Here is a 19,190-nt window from a genome sequence, read left to right on the forward strand (position 1 = left end):
TATTCACTTTGTGTGAATATTCACGATTCTTAACGGGATTAATCTCTATTTTTAGTTGAGAATACTTAATTCCAATATCATATTAAAAAAAACAGAATAAAAATATGAATTTGTAATACTACAGTATTTAATAAAAAAATATATACATAAATAATATTTAAAAAAATTATTTTTGAACAAATAATTGTCTTTATCTTAAGAAAAATAATTAACCTTAATGTTCTCCGAACTAACATTTTCTCATATATCTAAAGTTATACCAGTCATCTATGAATTAATATGTTCTTTTTCATGTCTTTAAGTTTAAATAATATGTTCAAAATTATGATCTCCATTTACCGGTAGCACTGAAAATGAAGATCCATTCACTTATTTAATTGGGAATTCAGCAAAATAACATTCTTTGTAAAGAAGAAAGTTATATAGTGTTACATCAAAATACTCAAAATACTAATACAAGTAGAATTTGTGTCTTAAATATAAATAAATGTGTAATATTATTAGTCGTGAAGTGTTATAGTTATTTTAAGTCATTTTTATATTGTTAAGTTGGATTTTTATAGTGTTGAGAGACTTTGGGGTTAAGGATCCCTTAAGAATTTTAGCAATGTTAGGAATTTATTAGACAAAGGGTCAGTTTGACCCGAAAGAAAAAGTATATTAAGTTTCTATTTAGAATAAAGTCTCGTAAATTTAAGTTCTTCAAATTCGAGAGAGAAGTGCTATGGTCTATGAGTTTCCTTCAACTCCAAATCCTATATAATTTTCACATTTTAAAATCTTGGAATGATTTTATTATGTCACGGATGAAAACATTATTCCTACATAAATTACTAAACAATCATTCAAACGTTGGCTTTCAGGGTTCTATTGGCAAGGGCTCCATTTATTGCTAAGAGAAGCCGTCCTGACTTCTTCAAACCTTCAAAGAGAAAGTTTGGGAAATTGAAGGAGTCTTACATGTACAATCCTTGTGAGGTCCCTGTTGTCCAAGATGGAGTTCGTGGGGCTTCATGTCCAAGATGTGATATAACAAAACGTTCCATTTTAATTTTTTTTTTCCTCGATTCCACCTGTTTTTCTGAAACTAAAATGTATATATCATGTTCGATTCTGTCGTATTTCGTTATATTAAATTGTTCAGATGCAAGTGTTTGCTGGGCCTCTCGGGATTGTGGTCTATTGGGGTCTTTGCTTCTGGGTCTTTTGTACTGTTGCATAAAATAAAACCGCCAAAAAAAAATAGTGGTTAAGGGTTCTGGGTCTTTTGTACTTACCAAAAATGACCTTACGATGATACATATTTTAAAGTCACATAACTTACATATTTTAATGTAAACATTAATTATTAACGAAAATATATAATAATCATTATTCATTTTTCCATACACTGAAAAAACATTATTCATTTTACATAAAAAAAAAGGACTCATTTAATATGTATCCTGCGTGAGCCCTCATAAGCCTACCATGGACTAGCAGATCAAGAAATCCAGACCATACTGGGATAGGTTTGGGTTTTATTTGGTACATGACTTGTTCTTCTTCCCTAATTCAATTCAGAAACCAATTTTCAGCTAATGCAAATTTGGCAATTCGGTAGGTTTTTCTCTTTCCTTATCAACGCATAAACAATCATACTGCCCATTAAAATGATCCGCACCTAACATATAGACAGTATATAAATGAAAACTGTGTTACGTATTATGTAAATTAGGCCTTGCTTATCCAACTTTCATAGAACATCATGATTTCTATTTGCATTTCAACTTTTTAAATGTTACAAAACCTCTACTAACAAATAGAAAAAAGAAAAAATATGTATAAAAGTTCAAAGAGAATGGGAGACGAAAACGTAAAGATGATGTACAAAATTATGATTTACAAATTAAGAGGGTTCCCAGCTTGTAAGAAGTGATTCAAGGGGGACAAGAAAGTGTTGTCAATATTTGGGGAAGCACGCTATGGGGAACAGCCATCAGATCAGATTACCCTGCCATTAGTGCCACATTAATAGGTTTCTCTAATTAAAAGAAACAATTTAAGATAGGAAACAGAAGAAGCTAGCATTGTCCTCAAAAGCTACCAGAATAACAATGGGGTGTTATCGTGAAAGCAAGATAGGCCCATTCTCCGCAGCAGTGTGAGCATTGCCATAATTGTTATTGTTATGCCTTGTCATCTGGATGTCACGTGAAAACTGGGTCCTTGCTTTCGCATACGGAGCTGCTCTTGCTGCAAAAGAAAATCGTAATTTCTCAATGCTTAGCAAGGTCATTTCACTTATTCGTGGGCTTTTCTCATTTTTCCTAATTAAACCAAAGTTTGAAGTAACAAATTTCCCTCAAATTCGAATTTATTTTATCCTGGGAAACTAGTGTGAAACATAATGTATCTGTTTTTTTTAAAAAAACATTTTTTCAACCTTTTACATAATGTATCTGGTTGAAAACACCAGGATGTATAGAGACTAGAAAGAGGGGAAATAAAACTTGGGATGCGACTAGGTGGACCAAAAATAACACACTACATTACTGACGGTTTTACCAGGGGCAATGGTTAAAAAATCAACAGTGAAATTTTTTTAGTTGAGAAGTGACATTTATTATTACTAATATATTTTTAGCACAATTTCTAATATAAAAAAAATATTCGTTCATTTTTTATCCATTGCCTTTAGGGCGGGAATGATCAGTAAAACACATAACTAATTCTCATAACGCTTCCATATAAATGATTGTTTCTACTCGACGGAGTTCCCGTTAAGAACACTTCAATACAAACAATAAAACGCCGCCCACGAGCCCCTATATATATTAATGTCTTCGACTTCGAGTACAAGTTAACATTCTTACCAGTAATTTGCTGAACCCGGAGAATATTCTGCCGCCTTTTCCACCAGCAAACCGAACCGGTAATAAGAAGTAGAAAAGTAAAAGAAACACCTAACCCAATACCAACTTTAGCACCAGCAGAAAGGTGAGGTCCACAAGTAGGTAATCCAGGTATGCCGCATAGACCTGCATTATCAGTAAAACTGCAGCCATCCACAAGTGTAGATTTAGCAACCTTAATCACAGAGAAAGCGGAGGACTAGCACATTGACATGCTTCTCCTCCCATTGCATACAAATATTCTTTAAGTTTATTCTAGAGTTTAGCATTTGACAACATACTTAAAGCTAGCCCCATGCAGAAGTCTTCCTCCTAGTGTTGCTGGGACCCTTCCAGACAGGGAGTTGCCATTAAGGTTCCTGCAAGAAGACTTTTAATACAGACTTCTAATCCATTTATTTGCTTTATGGTCAAGGTAAACACTAAGAAATCTTACAGTCTTTGTAACAATGTCAATTGTCCAAGGCTTTCAGGAATTGATCCATTGAAAAAGTTGTAGGATATGTCACTGCATGTGTACATGGCATTCAGAAATCATATCACCATGATAGCCATAGCAAAGATTCAAAACTTCCCATAATTTAACAGTGAAGCTAAATAGCTAATCTCAGAGTTGTTTAAATCAAAGCATAAAGAAACTGAATTACAAGTAAATTACATAAGAGGAAAAGTTTCCCATTCACTTTCTGTTTGTTCTTTATTTTAGAGGCTTTAGCTTCATACATAGTTTTGGAGCAACCCAAACGCTTAAATCTAAGTAAGAAGCCCAAATAGTAAGTAGGATTTATGAAGATTAGGGACAACAAATGTGTATGTTGAGGAAAAAGTACATATACAAGTTCATTTTTCATGCCAAGTATATCTCGTCCCTTGGGTCTAACTAATGCCTCAAATTAAGGCCTCTAAGGTTTAATTCACACTGAAAATTTGAAGACATGATTTGAAGCCGAAGCCGACATGAATTCCTAATACACCTGTGCTGAAGATGAGAATCAGATATTGGCATTGTACCATATATTTTGTGACCTACGAAATAAAGACAAATACAGCAATTTGCCAAATGGACTGAGAAGAAGAAATCACTTACAGCACTTGCAAGCTAGTTATTTTTCCAAGTGAGGATGGAATAGCCCCACGAATGCTGTTTCCACTCAAGTTTCTACAATGTACAAGTAACATAAGCTCAATTAATATATTGAGTATCACTATATCAGTACTTCTCAATTGTCATGCAACTTGTTATTTGATAAGCAGGGCTTTATTTTGTTATCAACATATCGAGCACAACTCATACATCCCCACAATGCCACAACATAAATAATAATGTTTTCCCGAAAGGAAACTATTTAAAACTCACAGGATTTGTAGATTATGCAGTCTGGAAATGTCATTTGGCAAAAAACCCTTCAGACCTTGATTGTCAAGACCACTGCTCAGCAACAGATACAGCACCAAGTAATTAAATATTCAATACAGTTCTCAAAAGCAAAATACAATGGCATTGTACCCCAGTGATACAAACCTATTAGCTATGTGTGCAGAGTGGAGTTGTAAGTTTATTTTGACTGATGAATAAGATCAGGGCCCAAACTCCAAAGAAATTTAATAAAGGGGAGGGTCAAAGTAAGAGTTACTTCCTCAAAAAAGGAACATAAAAAGGGTGATTTCATAAGGCAAAAAAACTTAAACTTCCCAAATGAGTGAAGAAATTATGTATGGAGAAAAAAATTCATGCATCTGTGTTTGAATGGAAGTTAGCATTGCACCCAAAGGCTTATAGAGAAAGTCTTCTAACTTTATTTTATTTTTTCATGGGATTCATAATCGGAAACTCTGATGCAGAAGAAGTTTTGATTATTGGTTTCGGTACAAAAATAGAAGAAAAAAAATGAGAGAAAATTTAGTAAAAGAATTAACATGAGGAAGATTGAAATTAAAGGCTACCACATAACCAAACATACAATAAAAGCCTAAGAATAAGGATAATAAGAAATTACAGTCCATCAATGACCCATTTGCTGCTACTTTTGTCTAATCGGCAATCTGCACCAGTCCATGGATGTTGTTGGGGAACACATGGATCACCATTCCACCCAAACCTGGGAGGAAGCCCCAAAGCCTTCTTCAATGATTGTAAAGCCATAACTAGAGTAAAAGAACAAAGATCAACTAGCAAATTTTTATATGCATTTGGATTACAAAGAAATCACATTTGCTACAATAATAGTACATAAATAAGAGAAAAGTAAATAAACAGTATCATAAAGCAACAAACCAATACTAGGCTCAAATGTCATCTCTATGGAAGAGGAAGCAAAAACAAAAGTAGAAATCAGTTAAGGTAAAATGTGACAAGACAAAGAGACCTAAGAAGTATGATAATGCATCTAACAGTAGCAAGTACCGGCACATAATTTGGTCTAATGTATAAACAAATTCCATGTTGTATTGATAATGACCCACAGACCTAAATAATTGAGTATCATGAGGTGTGTTAATTAATATGAGGGAAAAGAGGGCAGGAAATGTATGATGCTATCACTGATAAATTCCTAAGAATGTAAATATTATTTCATTACTTGCCTTAAACCTGAACATAATCCAGATTGTATGAGGTTATTATGAATTCAAGTCTCCTCCATAGTCAACCCACATTTTATTTAATTACATGTTAAATATAACACATCAGTATTCAGTACGAAAATTCAAGCTGAAAAATACAGTGATGTACGTACCTTCATTTGATAATGTTTTTGACTCGGTCATTATTACCTCCAATATCTCTATGGCATTGATTATGGCAAAACTACCTTTTTTGGGACTCAATGTGATGGTCAAAGTCCTCCCATTAACAGTAACAGTAGTATTAAGCACAAGGGCAGTGTAACGATCCCCACTCAATTTCACAATGTCAATATCTTTAAAAGCAATATCACCGTTTATCATAATGTCGAAGACCCTTTGACCTTCAGCAGTCACTGAATTATCAATCTCCGCAAAATGTAACCAAACAGAATAGTTTTTGTTGGGATCAACGTCCAATGTATATGTTAATTCAGGCTGGCTACTAGTACTTACAAGTGCTGATCGATACAGAGTTTCTGGATAAAAATTTGGTGGATGTGATGCCTGTTTGATTCTAGTTTCAACAGATCTAGGTCGATCAGAATCCTCACCAAAAGTTTTAATATGATGCCAAAATCTGTCCCCTCCCCGGGGATCTGCACCATAATCCACACCATATTTTGACTGCCCAAAACCACAGCTCAGTCTTTTGACTGTTCTAAGTATTAACCCGCGATTCCACTGCGGTCCAAAATAATAAGCTTTATCATCAATTTGGAGAATCTCAATTGAAAGGATTGCTGGATCTCCATGACCTGTGCCATGGAAACAGATTGAGACTGAACCATCCGTAAGAAATACTTGGGCTTCAGTAAATGCTTGATCATCCTGACTGGTCCAACCTGATTTCAAAGAATATATTTGAGTTCCTTGAATTGAGATGTCAAATAGGGGTTCATTGGTAGCTCTAGCTTGTGCAACAAGTCCAAAAAAGATCCTGATTGAGTAGTGCCCCTTTGGAACTCTATTAATGTTGTAGCAATTTGAAGGACCTTCTGACAAGGGGAAATAGCGAAGAGTTTCAAGAGGGGGGGCAATGTAACTTGTTTTAGATGCATTAGTGGGAATGCCTCCTGTATATCCAAAGTCTTTATACCAAAGGGTAGTGGTTGGTTTTGTTTGAACATTATGACGAGCCCCACAGCTTATGCGCATAGCAAATGGCCCTGCAATGAAAATGAGGTTTCAGAAATTTAAATAAACTCAAAGGGGATAAAATATTTAGATTAAGAAAATCCTAATCCTTAAGCATATGTAAGCAATCATGGGGGTATCATTGACACTGAAATCCACCAAATAAACAGTAACTACTGCTTACTGCAAGTTCCACACTCATTTTGTAAATTGTCAATAGATTAGGTGCATACACACTCACAGAAGCACAAGTTGATCACATCCCTGAGATGTGGCTCGATTAAATCCAATTATCCAACAGTTGTGCAACGTGTGACCCCGATAAAGCAAGATTCACAAATCACGATAAACTGGCAAAGAGCCAACTCAAGGAATTTCCATACGTTACCAGTTCATACTGAGAATGGTGTATAATAAAATGGGAGGTAAACTTGGTTTGTTTTAGAGTTTGGACAATGTACTTCTAATATTTTTAAGATCAAAGTATTCTAATACGGATAAATTTCAGCCATAAGACGTTCGAACTTAGCTAACCCTTCACTATAACCAAAATAGTAAGTTGCTGAAACTAATTTGATGATGTCATTGAATTTTCCCCATTTTTCCCCCTATTTAATCCAGTAAAGCCATCTGTCCCTGTCTCTTATATACGATTTAAACTAAAAACATTTAAAAATAAACATAATAAATAAGAGGAGGAAAACCTCTTCATTTTGCCTTTCTCTAATCCATGAACAATTTCTCATGCGACCAGATGAAACCAATGTACCCCTACAATACCCAGATTCAAATTCAAGCATAAATTCCACCAGCCCGCAGAGACACACAGACGCATTTTCAACTCTATAACTTAATCGAATTCAAAACAAAGTGAAATTCAAACAAATCCAAACTCAATGCAAATGAAGCCTAGAAAAGGAGAAGCTGACCTCGTTGAGCTGCACGAGCAGTAAATGCAAAGCAGAGGAAGAGCGTCCACGTCAGAAGGAATCGAAACGATGCTATGTTCGGCATCTTCTTCTTCCTCTTTCTTCTCTCTCACATCCCAGGCATTTTTTTTTCTAGAGAGAGAAAGGGGAAGAGAGAGAGAGAGAGCGCTGGGACGTGTCTGCACTTGGCAGCAACACTATGGAATTTGGAAATGGAAATTCACTCGCTGCTGCGTTTAGTTGTTGACTCGTGAATGAAGCGAACAGCTGTCACGGTGGTGCTGAGCCTTATCACGATTAATGCAGGCGCGAACTGTCTCAACGGTTCTAATGCTTATTTAATGGTTCATGATTAATTATCACTCACTTGTCTGTTTTAGTTATTACGGTAGGTCTGCATTCTGCTGTACATCGTCACTGTTTGCGAGCCGAGCTTTTTTATCCAAAATTATTATTTTTCGAAAACAGATCTAAACTTATATTCAAATTAATTTTTACAACAAGATTTGAATTTGAAGAAAATTAAAAGATTAATTTATATTCCAAAGAACGTTAAACTTGTTGATAGTTATTTTAATCATACTTAAATGGACATGAGTGTGTTTCTTTTGTTTCTTTAGTTAGTTTTTTTTCTTTTTAAATTACAGAATTTTTTTAGTAAGAAATCATGTTTTATCAAGTTAAATAAAATTATTATGAATGATTAAAAAAAAATCTTATAACTCAAATTCATATGAACACAAACTTAGTTAAGTTGCATCAATCACACGCCAATTCATCCTTTGTTTTTGTGTTGTTTAGTTAATTCTTCTACTAGCATGTGAGCCCCACTTAATGTTGGGGATGGATTCACTTTTTGTTGTTGCTGTAAAACGACAACAGCAACGGGAGCGAGTGAGGGAGGTTTAGGTACGAAGCACAAGTTCACGGACAAAATATCAAATTAATTAATTAAACTACGCTGCTGAAGGAAATTACATGATTGATCTTGTGAGGAAAGAAGGAATATATAATTATATATCTTTAAATCGGACGGTTGAGAATAGTTGGATTAGTTTGGAGATGATGTTGACTTTGGAGACTGATTGGAACAGGGCGCAATCATCGGATAGGGGGAGAAGAAGGGTCAAAAAGTCGAAAGAATTCCATGCCCCTAGTCCTATCATCTTGACGTGAAATCGTGCAGTCACTTTTCTCCATTGGCTCTTAATTTAGTTTTCATTTTCTAATGAGTGAGGAATTATTACTTCAAAATAATGTGTTTTTATTTTTCAATAAGTGTTTGATTACAAAATAATTAGATTGAATAAAGTTTAAGCAATCAAAATGAGTTCTATTAAAATATATACGGTTTCCTAGTTTTATCTAAATTCTTGAAATAGTCCAAAGACTTTTATATTATATTTTGGTAATTAAGACCTTCATGTTATATAATTAAATATAATAAAAGTGCATTTGTATCAAGTTTTGTGAAATTATTCTTACCAGTTACATATATAAATTCAGGAATATAATATTTTTTATGTTTAGTTTATTTTTTTCCTACGTATAATTCTTTATGAATAAGTTATTTTTATATTTTTTCTCGTTTATTCCTAAATAGTGAGAATTCTTAAATTATGTACAGTAATGTTAGTTATACATTAACTTTTTGATACATACTTTTTTGTTAAGTGAGATTCATGTATGATTTTTTAAATATATAATGTTTAAATTTGATATCAACTAGTTAAATAATCATATTAATATATATAAGTAGTGAGAATAATTTTTATTTTATAAGTTAATTTTGTAAGGTTAAGATGTAACAGAGTCTATTCTTACAATTTTTGTTGTTAAACTTATTAGGTCACTTGTTATTAAATTGTTATCAAACTATTCATAAATATTCAATCTTGCAAATTTTACACTCATATGCCTAATTTTTAATGTAAAGATTGCATGTGACTTAGAAATATCACATTGACCAGTGAAATAAACATATTAATGTATACAAGTAAAGAACAATCTATATCTTATAAACTTGGCTAAACGACCATTGTGGGGCAGTTCTAGAAACTTATTACTAAAATGGGGCTGTTTTGAAACATTTTACACCTTTGGGATTGTTTGCATGGGTGTCGCTATGGGCCATAGCGACACCCATGACACGTGGTTTTTTTTTTTTTTGCTTGGTTGGGCTAGACCACTGTCGCTATAGGCTGAAGCACCACACCTGATGGGCTAAAAAAAATTATATAGCCCATAGCGACACTAAGCAAAGACAAGAAAATACGAAATTAATATTAATGTAGAATAAATATAATAAACTGAAAGTTATTATTATATAATTATAAAAAGAAAACAAATTTTTATAAAAAAGTAATTTTAAATAAATAATATGTATTTTTTTTAAACTGACGCTGTGGCCCATAGCGCCCCAAAATTTTTTTTATTCATTTTTAAATAATTTTTTTATATTATATTTACTTCTTTTTTCAAATTTACATTATTTATTATTTGAATTATTTTATTCCCTTTTATCTGTTAAATTTTTTATAAATTTGTAAACAATTTTTGTATTTATAAAATAATATATATATTTTCCTTGACTGGCACTATGGGCCACAGCGCCTGAGTGGAGTTGTGGCCCATAGCGCCCCAAATTTTAATTTTTTTTTTTCGTTTTTGAATTATTTTTTTACATTATATTACTTATTTTTTCAAATTTACATTTTATATTATATGAATTAATTTTTTCCCTTTTATCTGTTGATTTTTGATAAATTTGTAAACAATTTTTGTATTTATAAAATAATATATATATTTTCCTTAACTGGCGCTATGGGCTACAGCGCCTGAGTGGAGCTGTGGCCCATAGCGCCCCAAATTTTAATTTTTTTTTTTTTCGTTTAGGAATTATTATTTTTACATTATATTACTTATTTTTTGAAATTTACATTTTATATTAAATGAATTTTTATTTTCCCTTTTATCTGTTAATTTTTGATAAATTTGTAAACAATTTTTGTATTTATAAAATAATATATATATTTTCCTTAACTGGCGCTGTGGGCTACAACGCCTGAGTGAAGCTGTGGCCCATAGCGCCCCAAATTTTAATTTTTTTTTTCTTTATGAATTATTTTTTTACATTATATTACTTATTTTTTGAAATTTACATTTTATATTATATGAATTTTTATTTTCCCTTTTATCTGTTAATTTTTTATAAATTTGTAAACAATTTTTGTATTTATAAAATAATATATATATTTTTTAACTGAAGCTATGGCCCATAGCGACTTGAAATTTTTTAAATTTTTATTAAATAATTTATGCAGATGTCGTTATAGGTGATGGAGACTCTTGTAGTATATATACCCCCCTTCCGTTCTATTTAATCACATCGAAATCTCTACTTCATTTGTTGTTTTTGTTACTGTATTTGTTATTTATCCACTAAATCAGTCTGGTTGGTTCTTTGCTCCTGTTAAGTTGAGTTTTAAAATGTTATTTATGATTGAAATATTTTGTAGTTTAAATAAGTTGTATGTATTTGTACTAATATTTTAATTTTTCTGCAGATATTATGGATCAAATTATCGCTTATATTTACACTGGAAGGATGTATGAAAGTCCAGAATGTGGTGTAACATTTGAGGGACCAAAAAAAGGGATGTATATTAAACGAGGTTTAACTTTGGATATATTAAAGAGAAGGATTCACGACAAATTTCATCTTAAGTCAAATCAAGTTATATTATCTGTAACTTACAGATTTGTTGTTTCACAGCATGGTGAGAGCAGATATTCTTCATTGGAATTGAGTGACGATGATGTACAATGCATGATAGAAGCTTTTATGAGTCAGAATGTGATGCCAATAATGGAATTACATGCTGAAATAGGTAACTTAGAATCTTCAACAATTTCGTTAGAAATTTTGTCAATTCAACGATCACCGGTGATGACAAGAGACGAAGATGAAGATGACGAAGATGATGAAGACTATCATGTTTCATTGTCATATGAAAGCAATGATGAATCAAATGAAGATGAAATCGATAATTGTGAAGTATCTGATAGTGACGTGGAGTCAGATGCTATTGTTGAAAGTCCAATGGTTGAACCAATTTCAATGTATCCATCTATTGAAGGTAACATTTGAAAATTAAATTTGTCAACAATTTGTGTTATTTGTTTAAAAAATTGTTTAAATTTACATTATTGAATTTAAAATATTTACTATGATTAAATTAGGTGGAAGTCAATTTTGGGGTAATTTACCTCACTATACTGATATCAATTGGAGTCATCCCGATGAAGAAGAAATCCCAGGGATGGATGTGGCTAATAATTGGTCTATTGGCGAAGATTTATATGTTGGATTGGAGTTTGAGAATAAAGATGCAGTAAAAAAATGCAGTAAAGCAAAATGCAATGAGAATGCATCAGAGTTTTTATGTAGTTGAATCGAAAATGACAAAGTGGGTTGTTAGATGTCCAAATGCGCATGATGGATGTCCATGGTACATGAGAGCTATTGAGTCAAAGAAATCTGACAAGTGGAAAGTGACTCAATGGGGTGGACGTCATACATGTTTGAACATGTCTTTGTTACAAGATCATAATAAGTTAGATTCTGAACTAATTGCATCATTTATACAAGGTAAGTTCTGCAACTGCAACTTATAATATTATATTAATAATAATTTATATCACTGATTTTGAATATTTAATATGTAGGAATGGTTAACCAAGATCCAACAATCAAGATTAGCCTTATCCAAGAAAGAATAACATCTCAAACTGGGTTTAAGATATCATATAGGAAGGCTTGGATGGCTAAACAAAAAGCAATTGTTAAAATATTTGGTGATTGGGAAGAATCTTATGCTTTTTTACCCCGGTGGCTTAAATACATGAAGGAAATTGCGCCTGGATCTTTTTATGATCTGTGTCATGATGAGTTTTTCGTTGGTAATCGTTGTCACCGTGGTTATCGTCAGTTTCACAGGTTATTTTGGACATTCAAGCCGTGTTGTGATGCATTTGATTATTGTAAACCCCTGATACAAGTTGATGGCACTCATCTGTATGGGAAGTATCGAGGCACACTGCTTATTGCCACAACACAGGATGGTAATAACAATGTTCTTCCTCTGGCATTTGCTGTGGTGGAAGGAGAAACATTACTTGCGTGGTCGTGGTTTTTGACTCATTTGCGGCTACATGTTACAAATAAACAAGGAATATGCTTAATTTCTTATCGACATCGTAGCATTAAATCGGCCATTGACAACGAGGCACTTGGTTGGAGACCGTCAAATGCATATCACAAGTACTGCATTAGGCACATTGCAAGTAATTTTAATACTCGATTCAAGGATGGCAAGCTAAAACAACAACTTGTGAAGTTAGGTAAGGAAAATTATTTTAAAATTATTTGTAATTTCATTATTCTAATTGTGCATCATTCATAATTTGTATGCAGGGTATACACCATGTAAACACATTTTTGATCGTAATCTGGAAAAGTTTTGTCAATCTAGCCCTGATGTTCAAAGGTGGATAGGAGGAGTATCAAAAGAAAAATGGAGCATAGCATACGATACAGATGGTCGGAGATACGGTCACATGACAACAAATTTGTCTGAATGTGTTAATAAAGTTTTAAAGGACTGTAGAAATCTGCCTATCACTGCATTAGTGCGATCGACTTATACCAGGTGCGCTGAGTATTTCAGTACTCGTGGTAGTCGTGCTTTATCTGAAGTTTCATCAGGGAAAGTTTTCGTTTCTAAATTGGTTGAGGCTTTGCAAAAAAATCAAGAAGAGGCTTGTTCCCACCAAGTTTGTAGATATGACATTCAAGCTTCAAAATTTGAGGTTGAAGAGGCATTTGATCCAGTAAGACAAACCGGGGGAAAGAAATGGGTAGTTAATCTAAACGAACGATACTGTCAATGCGGAAAGTTTACAGCATTTCACTATCCTTGTTCTCATGTTATAGCTGCATGTGGTGTCGTTAACATTGATTACTACCAGTTTATAGATCCAGTTTATACAACTGATTATGTTTTAAGAGCCTATTCTGGTCTTTGGGAACCAATCGGAAATGAAGACTTAATCCCTCCAAGTGATGAGGACTGGATACTTGTCCCAGATCCAACATCTGTGCGTGGGAAAGGCCGACCAAAATCAACCAGAATTAGAAACGAAATGGACTGGGTTGAAAGCTCAACGCGACGACAAAAATGTGGTATATGTAAACAAGAAGGTCACAACAGGCGCAATTGTCCGAGAATATGTAACCGTGATGAATAGTGTATAATTTTTTTTCGATGATTATAATTTTTTTTCCATGATTAAATTTTTTTAAAGTTAATCAAATAGTTCATAAATATACAATGTCTAATCATCATCCTCCTCATCTTCCTCCTCATGATGACCAACACCTCTAACAGTACCAGGAGTGAGAATGCATCGTCGTCGTCTTTCTCTTGCCGCCCTTTGAGGATTTCTACGCACATGTGGCTCCGATGGTGGATGACTAGCCTCAGCTGAAAACTGTGATCGCAAATCAACCCCTGTAACATCAAATTTAAAATACAAATTTACATTATTAATAATAAATAAAAGAATAAAATAATAGACAAATTAATTAAATTTTATATTACCTGATGTATAAGCATGAGTGATATAAGCATCATCATATGGAATATGATATGGGGCTTGCTGACTATGCTGCGTGTCATCCTGTGGCCCACTTGGTTGTGGAGTTGCAAAAGGAGATTGCCCAAATATGACCATCATTTCTGACGAAAAGAAGGGCTCGGGTGATGCTGCGGGCCTGTGCTCAGGTGATCCTGTAGGCGACTCCTCTAAACCAAGTGTTTGACAAATATTTGTCGTCATCGGAACCGATGTCTCAAAACCTGGTGGGCGCGGTGGATGGTACCAATATGTGTTCTGGGAGACGGAAGGATAAGTGAAATCCTGTGAAGGAACATAATAAATCCCTTCCGGTCTGTCTGCACGGCAGGGTATATCTGGTCCACAGCCTCAATTGGCGTTCTTCGTCGTCCTAATCCTGTTGCCTCCCTAGAGGATGGAGGAACATTGAATGTCCCCATCTCATATGACTCTGAAGGAGGGGGTGCTTCCTCAGCTGGCTCAACGACACGGGCGAGATAGTCATCAGATATCGATAAAAATCGATTAGTTTGCTCTGTGACTGCCTCCAACGAAAAGTCATCTCTGCCAGTAGGGGAAGTCAAGTATGCCAGACATTCAACTACATCTCCCTACATATACAACAAATGTCATAAGAACTTTATATTTAGACAAAATATTGTATTCAAATATAATTACTAAATGACACATACCAAAACTGACTCTTTAACTTCATCTGGATCAATGTGCGGCTTCCCTTTCCTCCGGTACCATCTCATATATTCTGAATTCGGACCTAATAGTCCGACCTGTGGAGGAGTAGGTGTGAAGTGATATTCATATCGATGACCCCAATGTTGTAATGCTGGACTTAATATTGTAGCCCAGTCATCGTCTACCTTGCCGCGTAAGGTCAATGCATGCACATTTGCAGGAGTCATTGGAGGATGTGGAATTGGTTGTTGGCAACCAAATTGCCTCATCACCCTATCCGGCTCATGCCATTCACAAATACACATACAAAGTAAGGGAATTACAGAACCCCAAATCTGCATCCCCTGTGTGCAGTCAGCGGGCATCTGTTCAGCAGGGGGATATGGCTGCCAAATTATCTGTAAAATAAAGTTTGTAATTAGAAAATTAAAATACAATAAATATTTATAAAGTTTTTTTAAAAACTACAAAACGTTAATTACTTACTGATTTCCTAGTAGTACGATCAAAGTATTTGCGATAATATTTTATATCATCGCCCATACTTATTTTGGTCCCTGTGTTTGACCACCTGAAAAAACATATTGTAAATAATTAAATAATGTTTTAATAACTGATTAATTGTCAAAATACAAAGTTCCAAATTTGCTCGTACCTTAAACCAATTGGACTGGCTGGAGGAATAGGTGGAAATGGTGAAGAGATAATGGTTGGGAATCGTTCCCATGCCCATAACTGTAATAAAAGAGTAAATCCACCACAGCTTGGGGTTTTGTAATCGGTTGAGGTGCATAAATTCCGATGCAAATATCCAGGCACAGCTGCACCCCATGCATAACCCCTAATAATGTCAAAATCGCGCAAAAACAACAACCATCGTAAGGACACATACGCTGAAGATCTATCCGGAACAAGCACTCCTCCTAGATAACGTAATATCCAGGCTCTAGCATAACGAGCCAAGACATGTACATCATCTATGTCATCAGCAATGTCTCCAAAGATTGCTGCCAACCAAGATAGCCTAACGCGATGTCCTTTTATTTCAGACTGTGGTGGAACAACCCCTAACAGCTCCTCAGCTGCATAAAATCAAACCAAAAAATTAACTATTATTAATATTAACAATATACTATAAATTTACGAATAATTTAAAGTCAACTTATAATTACCTAATTCCAATATATTTGGATCGCCTCGAGATACTATCGGTTCACCGTCAACCGGAAGACCAACAAGCATGCCAACGTCTTGAAGAGTAATTGTGCACTTTCCGAATGGCATGTGAAATGTATGTGTCTCTGGTCTCCATCGCTCTACCAAAGCCGTTAGCAAATCAGGACTAACTTTAATATAATTTACACGCGCTATCCATCCGAAACCAGCTTGATCTAGCAACGAAATTATTTGTGGTGGAACTCCTGCAATTCCACTGCGTGACGGAGCAGCACGTCGTGCTGCTAGTCTCCTGTCTTCATCTCTGTTCCAAACATGCTGTGACACATGCATATTTTGCAACGATAATAAATCATCGTCGACTGGTCCACATGTCACACGCATACCCGTAGAAGATGATGATGATGCCATCTATAACAAAATGTAATAAAATTAATTATTTTAAAACATAATTTATTTTTTAAATTTCATTAACATTAATATACCAAAATAATAAATAATGACACACTAACATCATATATAATTTTCAAATAAATCACAATAATAAATAAATTCAATAAATAATTTGATAAAGCTTATTCCAACTACTTAATTTTAAGAGAAAAACAAATATTTAAACTAAAAATAATAAATACCTGAGATGAAGAAATACAGCAACAAATCCAAATAAACCAACAATAATTTGAAAAAAATAATAAAAAATAACAGTTATAACAAATGTCAAATAAATTAATTTAATATCCAAAAAATTAATTTATTCTTTTCACTATAAATAAATAAACAAAACAATTAAATAATTTAAATCAGTAATTATAATCATAATCCAAATAAATAACACAAAATCCAAATAAATAATTTATATATTAAATAAGGTATATTTAGATATTTAGGGAATGAATTAAAATAAATTAAATCACACATAAATAAATTAAATCATTTTAAAATTTAAATTTAAATTTATTTTTAATAAATATAAATTACATAGAAATAAATTATACCAATTTATATTTTAAATATATTTATTTACGAAAAAAATTTAAATTAAACAGAAATAAATTAAAGCAATTTCAAATATAAACAAAATATTTTTTTAATTAACATAAATAACACAGAATTAAATTAAATCAATTTTAAATTTATATATATTTAATTATTTAATAAATATAAATTACACAGAAATGAATTAAATCAATTTAAGATTTAAATATAATTATGTTTTAAATAAATATAAATTACACACAAATAAATTAAATCAATTTAAAAGTTAAATATACTTATTTTTGAAATAAATATAAATTACACAGCAATTAATTATATCATTTTATAATTTAATTATAATTATGTTTTAAATAAATAAAAATTACACAGAAATCATTTTATCAATTTAAAATTAAAATATATTAATTATTTTAATTAATATCAACTATAAATATCCTATAGCGACTTTTAAATATTAAAAAAAAAAACTAAAAAAAAAATTACCTCAAATGTAGAAACTTACGAGCACCAGCAATCTAGCAATCCAAATAAATAATTACCTAATTCAAAAATATAAATTATTATTAACCAAAACGTAATATAAATACAACAAATTTAATAAAACAAATTTTTAAAAACTAAAGTAAAAAATAAACAAACAAACTTACCCGGAGAAGCAGCAGAAAACGCAAGTGAAAGTGGGGGAGGGGGGGACCATCAGTATTTTTATAAGTGTAAAAAATGAATTTTTTAACCGCAGTGCCACGTGTCAGCCTCTGATTGGGCAAGCCTGCGGTGAATCAATGAGGCGCTATGAACCCCAGTGCTTCAAACGCGCCCATGGCCACGTGTCACTATGTGATTGGTCAAACTTGCGATCAATTTATGACACGCCAGAGGAGGCGCTATGAGCCCTAGCGCCTCCGAGGCGCCTGGGCCATAGCGCCTCCGAGGCGCCTGGGCCATAGCGCCTCCGAGGCGCCTGGGCCATAGCGCCTCCGAGGCGCCTGGGCCATAGCGCCCCCAATTTATATATATTTTTTCCCTTTTTAATTTTATTTCACATTATATTACCTCTTTTTAAAAATTAAAAATTTGAAAAATTTCAATTCTTTTTTTCTTTTTTATCAGACATTTTTTTAAATTTTTTTCTTCATATTTTATATTTACAAAATATTATACTTTCAAAAAACGCCATGTGAGGCGCTATGAGCCCTAACGCCTTAAAGGCGCCGTAGGCCATAGCGCCCCAATTTATATATTTTTTTTCCCTTTTTAATTTTATTTCACATTATATTACCTCTTTTTAAAAATTAAAAATTTGAAAAATTTCAATTCTTTTTTGCTTTTTTATCAGACATTTTTAAATTTTTTTTCTTCATATTTTATATTTACAAAATATTATACTTTCAAAAAACGCCATGTGAGGCGCTATGAGCCCTAACGCCTTAAAGGCGCCGTAGGCCATAGCGCCCCAATTTATATATTTTTTTTTTCCCTTTTTAATTTTATTTCACATTATATTACCTCTTTTTAAAAATTAAAATTTTGAAAAATTTCAATTTTTTTTTGCTTTTTTATCAGACATTTTTTTAAATTTTTTTTTTTCATATTTTATATTTACAAAATATTATACTTTCAAAAAACGCCATGTGAGGCGCTATGAGCCCTAACGCCTTAAAGGCGCCGTAGGCCATAGTGCCTCAATTTATTAATTTTTTTTTTTCGTTTTTAAATTTATTTCTCATTATATTAGTTTATTTTTTAAGTTTATATTTTTTAAAATTTCGTTTGTTTTTTTCTTTTTTATCTGACATTTTAAATTTTTTTTTTCATTTTTTATATTTATAATAATGTATTTTTTATATTTATAATATTTCATTTTTTAAGCCGAGTTCAGTCGCTATAGGCTATAGCAACTCTTCAGAGGTCTCCACCAGCTGTAGCGACTCATATAATATGGCGTTCATGGCTTATATTTAAACCCAAAAAAGCCACGTGTCATGGGTGTCGCTATGGACCATAGCGACACCCAATAAAAGAGCCCCAAAGGTGTAAAATGTTTTAAAACAGCCCTATTTTG

General features: G+C 32.9%; 3 protein-coding genes across 4 annotated transcripts; 1 reads left to right on the plus strand and 2 right to left on the minus strand.

Annotated features, from left to right (window-relative positions):
- Positions 1–1,733: 1,733 nt before the first annotated feature.
- Positions 1,734–7,928, minus strand: RLP4 (receptor like protein 4). Of its 2 annotated transcripts, none has more exons than XM_020375325.3 (10): positions 7,583–7,928; positions 5,630–6,685; positions 4,892–5,039; positions 4,252–4,323; positions 3,982–4,053; positions 3,331–3,402; positions 3,176–3,253; positions 2,856–3,037; positions 2,087–2,235; positions 1,734–1,962 (listed from the first exon to the last, which is right to left on the minus strand). In XM_020375325.3, exons 1-9 carry the CDS (start codon positions 7,665–7,667, stop codon positions 2,105–2,107), a joined length of 1,896 nt encoding a protein of 631 aa, XP_020230914.1. In that variant the 5' UTR covers positions 7,668–7,928; the 3' UTR covers positions 1,734–1,962; positions 2,087–2,104. The 2 variants fall into 2 exon arrangements, with proteins under 2 accessions (XP_020230914.1, XP_020230913.1); XM_020375324.3 differs by having other exon boundaries at positions 1,734–1,993; positions 7,583–7,926.
- Positions 7,929–12,043: 4,115 nt separating this feature from the next.
- Positions 12,044–13,891, plus strand: LOC145955983 (uncharacterized). Its single transcript, XM_083071538.1, has 3 exons — positions 12,044–12,233; positions 12,311–12,985; positions 13,059–13,891. The coding sequence occupies exons 1-3, from the start codon at positions 12,044–12,046 to the stop codon at positions 13,889–13,891; spliced, it is 1,698 nt and encodes a 565-aa protein (XP_082927664.1).
- A 587-nt stretch (positions 13,892–14,478) lies between these two features.
- Positions 14,479–16,540, minus strand: LOC145955986 (serine/threonine-protein phosphatase 7 long form homolog). The gene is made up of 5 exons (XM_083071544.1): positions 16,126–16,540; positions 15,609–16,035; positions 15,440–15,524; positions 14,953–15,351; positions 14,479–14,871 (listed from the first exon to the last, which is right to left on the minus strand). Exons 1-5 carry the CDS (start codon positions 16,538–16,540, stop codon positions 14,479–14,481), a joined length of 1,719 nt encoding a protein of 572 aa, XP_082927670.1.
- Between the last annotated feature and the right edge of the window lie 2,650 nt (positions 16,541–19,190).

This window comes from Cajanus cajan, chromosome 1 (assembly GCF_000230855.2).
Source record: "Cajanus cajan strain Asha chromosome 1, NIPB_CcT2T_4, whole genome shotgun sequence".
In the NCBI taxonomy this organism is placed as follows: Eukaryota; Viridiplantae; Streptophyta; class Magnoliopsida; order Fabales; family Fabaceae; genus Cajanus; species Cajanus cajan.

Bases quoted from the DNA above. Each gene is read 5' to 3' on its own strand.
- RLP4 (XM_020375325.3), bottom strand. From the start codon at position 7,667: ATGCCGAACATAGCATCGTTTCGATTCCTTCTGACGTGGACGCTCTTC. The intron at 5,040-5,629 runs GTACGTACATCA...CTTTTACTCTAG, and splicing joins AAAAACATTATCAAATGAAG to TTATGGCTTTACAATCATTG. The intron at 4,054-4,251 runs GTGAGTTTTAAA...TGTACATTGTAG, and splicing joins CTGCATAATCTACAAATCCT to AAACTTGAGTGGAAACAGCA.
- LOC145955983 (XM_083071538.1), top strand. From the start codon at position 12,044: ATGACAAAGTGGGTTGTTAGATGTCCAAATGCGCATGATGGATGTCCA. The intron at 12,234-12,310 runs GTAAGTTCTGCA...TTTAATATGTAG, and splicing joins AATTGCATCATTTATACAAG to GAATGGTTAACCAAGATCCA. The intron at 12,986-13,058 runs GTAAGGAAAATT...ATTTGTATGCAG, and splicing joins ACAACAACTTGTGAAGTTAG to GGTATACACCATGTAAACAC.
- LOC145955986 (XM_083071544.1), bottom strand. From the start codon at position 16,540: ATGGCATCATCATCATCTTCTACGGGTATGCGTGTGACATGTGGACCA. The intron at 15,352-15,439 runs GTAAGTAATTAA...TTTATTTTACAG, and splicing joins ATCGTACTACTAGGAAATCA to ATAATTTGGCAGCCATATCC. The intron at 14,872-14,952 runs GTATGTGTCATT...TTGTATATGTAG, and splicing joins AAGTTAAAGAGTCAGTTTTG to GGAGATGTAGTTGAATGTCT.